At 40.2% G+C, this 13,497-nt stretch overlaps 1 protein-coding gene across 1 annotated transcript in view; it reads right to left on the bottom strand.

Moving 5' to 3' along the window:
• The window catches only part of LOC137629434 (uncharacterized), a 124,588-nt gene extending 119,579 nt beyond the window's left edge, over positions 1–5,009 (bottom strand). The window contains exon 1 of the mRNA XM_068360682.1: positions 4,695–5,009. Within this exon, the coding sequence (XP_068216783.1) occupies positions 4,695–4,846 (152 nt within the window). The 5' untranslated portion in view covers positions 4,847–5,009. The remainder of the gene's footprint in view (positions 1–4,694) is intronic.
• Positions 5,010–13,497: the final 8,488 nt, after the last annotated feature.

Consider the following 13,497-nt stretch of genomic DNA (forward strand, 5'->3'; position numbering starts at 1 on the left):
CATGAGATCTCGACAGATTTCTGCCTGTCCTTCTTCATCCACCTCCACGGACAGGGGCTGGCAGCTAACAGGATTTCTACGTGTAAGTCTGCTTTGACAAGGCCCATTCTGTACGCCTTCCAGGTAGACCTCGCTAACGAAATCTTTAATAAGATCCCGAAGGCCTGCGCCAGACTTAGACCTTCAGCTCCTCCAAAGCCTATTTCATGGTCTTTAGATAAAGTCCTTCATTTCGCCTCATTACTGAATAATGAGGAGTGTGCACTGAAGGATTTGACTCAAAAGGTTATCTTCCTTTTTGCACTCGCGTCCGGGGCCAGAGTTAGTGAGGTTGTAGCCCTCTCGAGAGATGAGGGCCGCGTTCAGTTCCTGGATGGGGGAGAACTGAACCTGTTTCCGGACCCTATGTTTCTCGCTAAGAACGAGTTGCCCACCAACAGGTGGGGTCCCTGGAGAATCTGCCCTCTGAAAGAAGATGCATCTCTATGTCCCGTAGAATGCCTAAAGGTCTATCTTCGTAGAACTTCAGACTTCAAAGGGGGTCAACTGTTCAGAGGAGAAACATCGGGCTCGAATTTATCTTTGAAACAACTCAGGGCGAAAATTACATACTTTATTCGCAGAGCGGATCCCGACAGTTCACCCGCAGGTCATGATCCGAGGAAAGTTGCTTCATTCTTAAACTTCTTTAACTTTATGGATTTTGAACACCTTCGTTCATATACTGGCTGGAAGTCTTCCAGGGTGTTCTTTCGCCACTATGCTAAGCAAGTGGAGCAGCTAAAGAGGTCTGTGGTAGCAGTTGGTTGCGTCGTTAACCCTGCTGTTTAACTCTGCGAGGAACAGTGGATTTAATTGGGACTATTAATTCCAGGGTGAGTGTATAGTTATATGCGGTGCTATAACTGGGAGTGAGGGCACCGGGTGCCCACAGTGACTGTTCCGTCTTTAAGGTGAATTTAGCATAAGTACAGACGTGTGCCGAGCGTTTTTGACGCTAATGTCAGTGGCTAGTAACATGGACTTTTAACTTTGATACCTTGGTACGTGAAAAGTGACTCTGTTTTCTTTCAGATAAACATATATCTGTTTACTACCGTACTTGTGCAAATTATTGGTTATCCACCTATCATATGTATATAATTGTGGTAACCATGTCTATTTATTGTTTGTCAATAAACTTGTTCTCGGGAACCTTGCGTCTCCTTCACCTATGTCAATTTCTTATCAGTTATTGAGCATTCAGCCTATGTACGTTAATCGGGGATATCTATAATAGCCTGTTCCTTGATGCAAGCCTTGTTGCATTGGTTTATACTTTCCTTAGTGTAAAGGGCTCCATCCTTCTCAGAGGACGGTAGCGGCAGCAAGTTTATTCTTACACAGATATAAACCTTTTGTCCAACTCAGTTTCGACCATGGAGTTGGTCGATATTTCCTTTTGATGCTGTAGTTCCTTACAGACTATGCTTTACTTCATATAGGGTGAGACCACTATATGGGCTTGCCAGTGATTCATACATAGGTATATGTACTCTTCGTTCCTTCCCAGAGTCTAGTAGGACTCTTCCCTGTAGGGGGCAGGAAGCGCTATCATGGTTTATGGTTAGTGAAAAGATGTATGACGGTAACATCTTAGGTCTCTCAGTCGAGTTGACAAGGGAAATATTTCTGAGGAGTGCGGCACGTTTTGAGAATCCACAGATACAGTAATGCTCTGGTACACTTCCATCAGGACGACATGGCTTGAGCCCAAAAAACGGATTTTGAGCGAAGCGAAAAATCTATTTTTGGGTAAGATGGCCATGTCGTCCTGATGGACCCGCCCTGCCCCTTTCCTTTAAAAAAAAAAAAAAAAAAAAAAGGGAAAGGGCTGTAGGACCCCTCCCTACATACAGTATCTGTAGCACCTCGTGTATCGCTACAAGGAATACAGATGGCGCCGCGAGCGGCGCAGGGCACGCTTACGAAACGGGGAGGAGAGATGCCTTACGAACGGCTCCCCCCTTTCTTATCGTTTCGTTTTCTTGCCATTTGACCCCTACGAAGTGTTAACTCTGTTCAGGGTACAGATTGCCATGTGGCATGTCAAGAATACGTCCGCTGATATTTTGCGATATCCCTGATTCTTTTATTAGGGATATTCGCTCCAGGAGTTAGAATTCTGGGTACCTTAAGGTAAATTCTCTGGGAATATCGCCGTAGTTGTAATATACCCTAGGAAGCTACCTTAGAGGAACTTCCATCAGGACGACATGGCCATCTTACCCAAAAATTGATTTTTCGCTTCGCTCAAAATCCGTTTTTTAATAACAACATACTTTAAAGTATTATATACAGTAATGTAAGATGATAAAGTAAGTCAAACATTATTTGTTATAACCTAATAATGATTTTATATGAAAGGGAACTATTTGTCGACTTCTGAAAATCTTAGGCCTCTAAGTTAGGCTATGCATACCCTAAGCCAAAATATAACCCTAGGGATACTTGTACAGAAACAAATAACAAACAATTCGAGCTACAAATGATGAGGCAAGCCACAGCGCAACAAAAACAACAGAGGGCAGTGATAAAATAGAAAATTGAAGTAACACAAATGTCTCCCCAATGCAAAGTAAGTACAGTACTTAACAAAACAAGAGGGGCAAGGAGATAATGTTCACTTGCTAGTGAAGTGAGCCATGGCCGAGCTAAAACCAATTAGGGCGAGTGATTAATTAGAGAGCAAAGAACAAATGCGGCAAGTATTTAGCTAGATAAAGTGAAAAAAAAAAATTCTCTCCCACTCAGAAAACGTGTGGCGAAGCATGTACTGCTTGCCAAAACAGAGAAGCGAGCAAAGACCACTAAGTGATTAGGTAACTGTAGTAACGGGTTAATACATTGAAAGATTGGTATTTTTGTAGTGAATTACAGGGCAATGTAACCTAGGAAAAAAAACTACTGTTTCTTACAGAAAAAATTACGCTCTCTTCAAAAATGACACTCGTTTCCGTCGCAAATGAATAGTTTCAGAAATATTTATACATCTATATCCTACGATAATGGGGGACCCCCAGTGGGAACTCGGGGTTTTGGGTGGGGAAAACATACTAGGGAAACGATATATAATTGTTTCCCTATAGTAAATAACGTGAATTAACCGAATTTGATGTCCATTTCAATCGGAAACAAACAGATCAACCAATTCGGATAACTTTGAGTTGCACGGTGTCACTTCTCTTACGAACGAACGATAACATTAGCAACGTTACCAATAATACACAGTGTTACCAACATTGACGTATGGTACACAGAGTTACCAACGGCACGCTGACATTACTAAAGATAGTAATGATAGATATTTCCATATGTATTTTAAATAATTTCTCCACATAAGTTTTACTCAATATATAAAAAGTACAAAAAGGGCACAGAACCTAACAAACCCACCTAACCTAGCCTAGTAGTATGATAGGTCACAAAATAACATTTGATCTACATCGGACGTTGGCAGCACTGGTTACTGTATTTTTTCATGACACAATCTTTGTAACGGCGCCTCCAAAGTTTATCCAGATATACTGTTTTGTATTTTCCTCCGGTTATTATAATTTCAAGAAGATAATGTATAGAGAAGAAAAGGCTTGTTTTACGTTTATATATCGATTCCCCAGTATGTTTTCCCCACCCAAAACCCCGAGTTCCCACTGGGGGTCCCCCATTATTGGAGGATATAGATGTATATATACTTCTGAAACTATTAATTTGCGACAGGAACAAGTGTCATTTACGAAGAGCGTAATTTTTTCTATAAGAAAAAGTAGTTGTTTTCCTAGGTTACATTGCCCTGTAATACACTACAATGAAACCGAAAGGAGATTAATCCAGATGAGGGTGATAAACGACATGGCTAGCAAGCTCCCTAGAAAATGGTGGGGAAATCCCATTTATGTTTACATAAACAGCCACTTGGTTCTACCCTTTATATAGGTTATAACTAATCTAACTTAGCTAACCTCAAAATCAAACAGTTTCCTATAAACTTACTTATGGGGACACACCTACTTTACCTAAATCAACCTAAAATATTCAGTTCTTATTCATTGTTCCTTGAGCAGTGCATGGGTAAAAAAATAATGCTTTACCAAAAATACTATGATACGTGAAACAGAAACAATAAGTTTACAAGTTCCATGGTTCATATTTTTGTTTCCAAGGGAAAATACAGACCAAATAGGCAGAGTATCGTACTATTACCATTAAGGTAACGCTGAGTAACTATTAACTCATGAAAGGCCTCGAGTGGCATCAATGAAAAAAAAACGACTCTACCACTTGATGTCAAGAATAGCAAAAATGTGGCAGCTTTCAAGAAAACCCTGAAGACTTATCTCTTTGGAAAGTGTTATGATATTGATCTGAAAACTGTTAAGGCTGAATACAAATGCTAGCGAATAACTGAAAAGATACAAAGCAAAATATAAATTGGAAAGATACTATTTTCACACATCAAGGCCCGCCTGAACAGACTCTTAAGTGTCTGATGGAGGGCGAGAAATAAACCCCTATAAGTAAAAAGTAAAAGTAAGTACCACAGAATAATAATTAAAAAACAAAATTTTGGATCTACAATCTAACCAAATAACACATATGGGGTTCAATTGCTTAACATTTAAGTGTCCTAATTATTTCAAAATCAACATATTTACCAATCAGAGGACTGCGAACATTTCTCAAATAGCAGCGGCAATCCTTTATCATATACTTCTTCAATTTCCTTAAAACGATGTTTTTGGTAGAGAATGTCACATTTTTCCTTTAACTGACAGAGGATTTCTTCAGGACTATTTATCGTGGCCATCTTTGTCTAAATTTATGTACATTACCCCTCTGATCTCACGTAGTTTAGTTGAATCTGTTCGTTACCAAACAAGAGCATATGAGGCTTGAGCAACAGCTACCGGAAACCGGTGTGGTTATCACATGATTCACATCTTCACATCTTCGTAATACGTATTCTTGTATTGTATTCGTATCAAAAGTTCAAAACCAAAATACGTACCGTGACGTAAGATAGCATTTAGTACTTAGTAGTTGTGGCTGGTCGTCGACGTTGTAACGGCCCACCCTCTGTGTTATTTTTTTTCTTATATGTTTCATCTTTCGTAATGTTTTTCAAAATTAATCTACACACAATTATAAGTCCACATAATTAGTGACATGTTTGTACTGGATTTGCTAGTACAAGTAGGCCTACCACCTCAGTGTTCAGGGGTTACACCGAGCTCTGAATAGTACAGTACACCCCAAATAAGAGTAAGCCTACTGGCCAAGTAATTAAATGCAAGTACAATACCGGAAGATTGTTAAATAGAACAGTAAAGTATGGGTTTGGACTTTATCAGAACGTATCCTGTCCGAGCAAACGTCAACCCTTTAGATCAGTAACGATCAATTTACTTTAGTGTACCATCAATGGTTTTCTGCATTATATTTAGCAGCAATATTGGTATAAATTCTACGGGAGTTACACTTACATTTACGTTGAAAATAATGATGACGTCACTGTATGGGAAGAGGCATGGCTGCAAATACCTGGATTACCTTTTTTTACCTTGGTTTTACAAGTAAGCCTAATACAAGTTGTTGACACACGACGAAATTTTTATTGCATTATTCTTTTTTCTCAACTATAATTTCTACAAAGAATTGTAAATGCATATTTCCTAATAAAAGAAAAAATATCACCATCGCGTCTTATATATTTCATATTATATGTTCATCGTTTTCATGAGTAAAAGTTGATCTATTGTCATTATTGACATTCTACGCAGTATTTTTCTTGTTTTCTTATTTTTCATATTTCCAAGCCTGTGAAATACCCAAAATAGGAATTATCCAGTTCACAGTGTCAGTCACAGTAAAGTAACTATTATTATTATTATCATTATTATTATTATTATTATTATTATTATTATTATTATTACTACTTGCTAAGCTACAACCCTAGTTGGAAAAGCAGGATGCTATAAACTCAGGGGCTCCAACAGGGAAAATAGCCCCATGAGGAAAGGAAATAAGGAAAAATGAAATATCTTAAGAATAGTAACAACATTGAAATAAATATTTCATATATAAACTATAAAAACTTGAACAAAACAAGAGGAAGAAAAATAAGATAGAATAATGTGACCGAGTGTACCTTCAACCAAGAGAACTTTAACCCAAGACAGTGGAAGACCATGGCATGGTACAGATGTTATTGTAATACCCAAGACTAGAGAACGATGGTTTGATTTCGGAGTGTCCTTCTCCTAGAAGAGCTGCTTACCATAGCTAAAGAGTCTCTTCTACCCTTACCTAGAGGAAAGTGGCCACTGAACAGTTATAGTACAGTAGTTAACCCCTTGAGAGAAGAAGAATTGTTTGGTAACCTCATCGTTGTTAGATGTATGAGGACAGAGGAGAATATGTAAAGAATAGGCCAGGCTATTCGGTGTATGTATAGACAAAGGGAAAATGAACCATAACCAGAGAGAAGGATCCAATGTAGTACTGTCTGGCCAGTCAAAGGCTCCCATAACTCTCTAGAGGTGGTATCTCAACTGGTGGCTGGTGCCCTGGCCAACCTACTGCCTATATCTGAGTGTTCTTCATGAACTACTTTGTTATTACAATAAGATAGCAGTCTTTGTCTCAAAAGTATTGGTGACCTCACTACAAGCAAGATGTCATGACTTAAAAACTATTCGCCAACTAAACCCTTTAGGAAGAAACCAGACAACACTAAACAGGGGAAAGCCCGAACAGCATCACTTAAGAAGAAGTCAACCAAAAAGTTAGAGGAAGCCTGGACTTGTGAAGTGTGCACAAAAGACTTCAGTGATGAAACTGACAAGCTTATTGGCTGTGACCGGTAAGCGAGATTCTTCTGCTCAGTGTGTATAGATATGCCTGATGCGCAGTATGAAATCCTTAGCAGACCTGATTTATTTTGGTTTTGCCCTCAGTGTGCAAGCAAAGTCAATGTCTGCTGGCAACAAGACTATAAGTTGGAATTCAGATGTAATGAGCTCATGAAAGGGATTGAGAACAGAATGAATGCCCTAGAAATCAAGCTGGACAATAAACTGAGACCTGCCCAAGTAGACAACAACAAAAATGGTCAGACATGATTAAGGTTGGCATGGCAGCGCCAGGTAAAACTGCTGATTTCAGATATATTGTGAAAGACACTATGGAACAACAGAAAAAGGAAGGGTGTAAAGAAGTGATAATTTACAATGTCAAGGAAAGTGAGCATGCCTCAGTGGAGGACCGAATTCAAGATGATATTGGGATTTTCAATCAGCTCTGCAAGGAAGTCCTTCATGTAGAAGACATTCAGTTGAAGAAAGTCGTGGGAATTAGGGCAAAAAGTATGAATGATGGCACAGCAAGAAACAAAGCACCCCCACTGAAAACTGTTTTCAATCATTTGGAAGAAAGGAGGATTTCATAAGTTTGCTGCCTGAACTCAAGATGCTGAGGAAAGGTTCAAACAGATAAGTGTGGCAAACGATTACTCACTATATGAAACATAGAAAATCCGAGCAAAGATCAAGGAAGCAGCAAAAATGACAGCCAATGATAAACAAAGAAACTGGGTGTACAAGGTCTGAGGGCCCCCCCACCATGGAATCTGCAGATGAAGAAACACACAAAAAACCATCATGGTCAATATGCAAGGGGTATGAATAATCAACCGATTGAAAGTGTAACGGTAAGAGTAAGTGCCTTACAATTGAAAAGCAGCATGCACCATCCACGAACATACTAAGTACAAATACGAATAATAACAACAGCTCCAGATCAGGATCAGCAAAAGGCACCATTGATATATATTACACTAATGCGGGCTCTCTCGCAACAAAATTGATGAAATAAGAATCATCGCCAGTACTACATGCCTACATATCATAGCCATAAGTGAAGTGTAAGCCAAAAAATTGATGGTACAGTGTTGACAAAATAGAACTGAATATCTCCAGAAAAAATATCTGTTTGAAAAGTTACATCACACCAATGCCAGGCTACATAATGACATTGCTGGAAACTTTGAGGAAGTGCAGTGGGTGCAGATCGAAACAGAGTCAAAGGGGAAAATGATAATTGGCAACATCTACCGAAGCCCTAACAGTACTGAGTGGAGCAGTAACAGTCTGAATCAGTTATTCTGCAAGCTTGGAGAAATTAAACTTGCCAATTTGATTATTGTCAGTGATTTTGCTTTTCCAGAAATCGATTGGACTAACGAAATATGTTTTGAAAATGAGAACCATGTGGCCTATAAGTTTATGGAAGCTGTGAAGGATTCCTTTCTTTATCAGCACTGTACACAGCCTACAAGATTCCGACAAGGCAATACCCCAAATGTGTTGAATTGTGTGTTCACAAGTGAGCAGGACATTGTCAATGAAGTGTGAGTTGGCCCTCCCCTGGGGAAAAGTGATCACTGCTCACTCATCGTTGAAATTGTTGCCAAAGCCAGCCAGCCAAAGGAAATCAGGCCGAGATTCAACTATTACAAAGCAGATTAGGACAGCATCAGACAAGCTCTGGTATCTGAATGGAGGGAGCTTCATGAAGGTGATATGATTAAGGAGTGTTCGTCTTCTTTCTCAGAAAAGCTGACTGAAGTACGCAACCGCTACACACCACGGAAGAGTAGGGTACCACATAGGTGGAAACCAATCTGGATAAGCAACACTGCACCGAAGAAAATAAAAACTAAGGGTCAAAGATGGCGAACCTTCTTGGAAACTAAAACAGGTAAAATCTACCTTGAGTATACAAAGGCAAGAAATCAGGCAAGGTTGGCATCACAAGAAGAAAAAGATTATTATAAAAGCAGATAGCCAGAGAGGTGAAAAATTAACTCCAAATGGTTCTGGGCATATGTTAACTCTCAGGTGAAAACAGTCTTCTATACCAGATCTGGACAAAGAAGATGGTCTTAGAACTGTCTGAAGAGGAGAAGGTAGAAACCTTGAACCTTTAGTTCAAGAATGTATACACCAAGGAAGATACCACACACATATCAACACCTAAAATCCGTCATTTTGATAAAGCACTTCGGGACATCAAGATGGACCCTGAAGATGTATGTATTAGAGAAGCTGAAAGCACTGAAAATCAATAAAGCATCAGCATCAGGGTCAGATGAGATGAATTCCAAACTGTTGTCTGAAGCAAAGAATCAGTTAGCAGTGACATTAGCAGTTCACTCAATGAAGGCAAGCTCCCGTCTGAATGGAAAAGAGCACATATATCTCCCATTTTCAAGAAAGGCAGCAGACACCTACCATCAAACTTTCGACCTGTCAGTTTAACATCTGTAGTATGTAAAATCCTATAGAGTCAAATGTTTAGGACAAAATCATAGGCCACATGGACAGAAACAATTTATTCACTAAAGATCAGCATGGGTTCATGAGTGGTAGGTCTACTACCATTCAGCTACTAGAATCCCTGGAAGAATGGACAACACTCCTTGAAGAATATGAGGGGTTTGATGTGCTTTACTGTGACTTTCAAAAGCTTTTAACTCAGCTCCTCATCAACGGTTACTCGCAAAAGTCAAGAGCTAGGGCATTGAAGGCGATGTGTTAGAGTGTACTGAATCATTCCTACTCGATAGACAGCAGCGAGTAGTGCTAAATGAGTCCATGTCTTCTTGGGTGGGCATAACCAGCAGGATATCACAGGGCTCAGTCCTTGGGCCGCTCCTGTTTGTGATCGTCAAAAATTACATCCCAGAAGCTGTTACTTGCGGCATTAAATTTATGCAGAAGAGACAAAGATTTATAACAAGATAGACTCTGATACGGACCACCTACAGTTCCAGCCAAACAATCTACTACAATGGCCGCAGCAGTGGCAGTTAGTGTTTCATCCAGAAAAATGCCACATATTACATCTTGGCAGGGGACAGGCACATGAGCAGGAGTACACGATGGGCACAACTCCTTGTAGCAACCACTGAGGTCAGAAAAGATCTAGGAGTACATATTAATCCTGGTTTGTGTTTCCAGACCCACAGCCTCAAAACTGTACCTGCAGCTAACAAGTTAGTTGGCATATGTCATCAGTCATTCACATACAGTATGTGGACTGCAACATGTTCCTGACTCTCTATATGGGGCTGATTCACCCAAAGCTGGAATATGCTACCACAGTGTAGTCACTACGGTATTTGCAGATTTGCGGGACGTCGATGCCATAAAAGCTGTGCAAAGGAGAGCGACAAAATTAGTTCTGGGTCTGCAGGACCTGTCATATGAGGAGCAACTGAAGAAGCTGGGCCTTCCAATACTGGTGTTCCATAAACTAAAAGGAGATGCCATCCAAGTTTACAGGTATCTACATGGGGAGTTGTTATAATATTGTTTTGTCCTTTTGCTCTTTCATACCTCACTCTGAACCGTTTGTCTGGTGATCTTTTCATACTTTGTTTACTTACCTGATGGAGGGACAGTCAAAGCAACTTATCAAGTAATTCTCTGTTTCTTTTGTATTTCCTTTTGTTTATTCCATTTGTATCTATTTGGTTTAATTAGATTTACTTTGAGGATCTAACATAGTTTGTATTACATTTATTATGGGGTCTGCTAATTATGTTCATGGTTGTGCTAATTATGTTCATGGTTGTTTTCAGGGAATAATCTACTGAAGTTTAAGTTGAATAAAGCTTGGGTAGCAGCAGCCAAGTCTTTTAATGTCATAACAATTTATTCAACTTAAGCTATGGAGAAACTATTGAAGCCTGCCCGTTTGGATCTGGACCCTAGCCTTCCTTCTGCAGCAAAGGAATGGCAGCATTGGCACAAGACGTTTTCCAATTTTATTCAAGAATGTGGTGAAAATGCACCAAATAAATTAAGGACACTCGTGAACTATGTCAGTCATAATGTGTATGAATACATTGAAGAGTGTGTGGATTATGATACTGCCATTTCTACGTTGGAAAAGTTATATGTTAAGGCACCTAATGAAATATTCGCCAGACATTTACTTGCTACTCGCCAACAAAAGGCAGGGGAAACTTTTGATGAGTTTCTGAGAGAATTGCGTAAATTAGGTAAGGACTGTAATTTTAAGCCAGTTAGTGCAGAACAATACAGAGAGGAGTTGATCAGGGATGCTTTTATAAATGGCCTGGCCTCACCTGTGATTCGGCAACGTCTTCTTGAAAATAAAACTCTAGACTTACAGGTAGCTTATGACCAGGCTTACTCTTTAGACCTAGCCCAACGTAATGCTAGTTTTTACAGTCACATGCTTCCTCATGTTGGGCATACTGCTGCTGTGGTTACATCGGATCATGCACTTATCACAGATGATCATGTGAAGAGTGGACCAACGTCTGAGAGCTGTGAGGTAACTGCTGGAACTCAAGTATTAGCGACTACTCTGTCCATGAAGAGAAAGTGCTTTTTTTGTGGAGGTCCCTATCATATTCGTGCACACTGTCCAGCTCGGGATTCTATTTGCAATAAATGTGGCAAGAAGGGGCACTTTGCAAAAGCGTGCCTGTCTAAATCTACATATGGAGGTAAATCTACAACAGCTACAGTATTTGATCCCTCACAGTCATCTGTTCTTGCAGCTAATGCTGGTACCTCTTTTCCTCAGAGCCTCTATCGGGCAGCTACCTCGACAACAATTAAAGGACGGAAGTTGACAGCCCTTGTCGACTCATGCAGCGATGACAGTTATATAGATGAAGAGGTAGCGTGGGAATTGAACCTACCAATACATCCCACTGATAAAGACGTCGCTTTAGCACAGAAATCTTTGCATACAAACTCTCCAGGTTATGTCAATGTAGACTTGACTCTTCATCTTAGTGGAGAAACTTATCCATCCACGCGTCTAGCAGTAATGAAGGATTTATGTTCAGGAGTATTACTTGGTCAGGACTTCCAAGAGCAGCATCAGAAAGTGACTATTGAATATGGTGGGCCGGAACCAGCGCTCAACTTATCTGGTGCTAACCCCTACTGTTTGTTGGCAGCCGCTGCTGTGGATGAACCTTCTATCTTCCAGCATTTGTTACCTAATTGTAAGCCTATTGTCACTAAATCAAGACATTACTGTAAAGATGACAAAGAATTCGTTGAAGAGGAGACTAGTCGTCTCTTGGCTGAGGGTGTTATTGAGGATAGCATATCACCATGGAGAGCTCAAGTTGTGGTGGTTAAGGATTCCTTTAATCGGCATAAGAAAAGGATGTGTGTTGATTATTCGCAAACTATAAATCTGTTTACAGAACTGGATGCTTATCCATTACCAAGGATTGACACCATGGTTAATGAACTCTCAACATATTGCGTATTTTCGACTTTTGACTTGAAAAGCACTTACCACCAAGTCCCACTAAAGGAAGCAGACAAGAAGTATACAGCTTTTGAAGCCAACGGACGCCTGTACCAGTTCTGTAGAGTACCTTTCGGGGTTACCAATGGAGTTGCAGCCTTCCAACGAACTATGGATAAGTTGGTGAAAGAAGAAAACTTAAAAGGTGCTTTCCCATATTTGGAAAATATCACTATTGCTGGACACACTCAAGAACATGATCAGAACGTGCAGCGCTTTCTTGAGGTCATCAACAAGAGGAACCTGACTCTCAATGCTACTAAAACTATTAAATCTGTGCGTACCATTAATATTCTTGGCTACTGTGTGGGGAATGGTGTAATAAAGCCTGACATGGAAAGACTATGGCCTCTACAAGAACTACCACCTCCCACTAGTCAAGGATCTTTAAAGAGGGCAATGGGTATGTTTGCTTATTACGCTAAATGGATACAGAATTTTTCTGCTAAGATTCAACCACTAGCAAGAGTAAAGAAATTTCCTTTAGATGAAGAAGCTTTGCAGGCTTTCGAACTACTCAAACAAGAACTTGAAGGAGCAACGCTACACTCTGTGGATGAAAATTTGCCTTTTGAGGTCGAATGTGATGCCTCGGAAGTAGCAGTCTCAGCAGTACTCAACCAGAATGGCAGGCCCGTGGCCTTCATGTCTAGGACTTTGCAAGGAAGTGAAATTCACTATCACATCGTAGAGAAGGAAGCCATGGCTATCGTGGAGGCTGTACGTAAGTGGAGTCATTTTCTTGCAAGACAACACTTTGATCTCGTTACAGACCAACGTTCTGTGGCCTTCATGTTTGATAACAGGAAACGCACTAAAGTTAAGAATAATAAGATCCAGAAATGGCGGATGGAACTCGCAGCCTTCAGTTATACAGTACATTATCGCCCCGGTAAAGAGAATGTGGTTCCTGATGCCTTCACCCGAGCTTTTTGCGGTTCCGTGGTTTCTACGTCATCTACCCTTACTGAACTACATGGGAATCTGTGCCATCCAGGAGTGACTCGCTTGTTGCACTTTGTGAGATCGAAAAATCTTCCCTTTTCCACTGAGGACGTTAAGAAGGTCTGTGCTTCTTGCAGGATATGTGCAGAA

The sequence above is a fragment of the Palaemon carinicauda genome, chromosome 37, assembly GCF_036898095.1.
Source record: "Palaemon carinicauda isolate YSFRI2023 chromosome 37, ASM3689809v2, whole genome shotgun sequence".
NCBI lineage: Eukaryota > Metazoa > Arthropoda > Malacostraca > Decapoda > Palaemonidae > Palaemon > Palaemon carinicauda.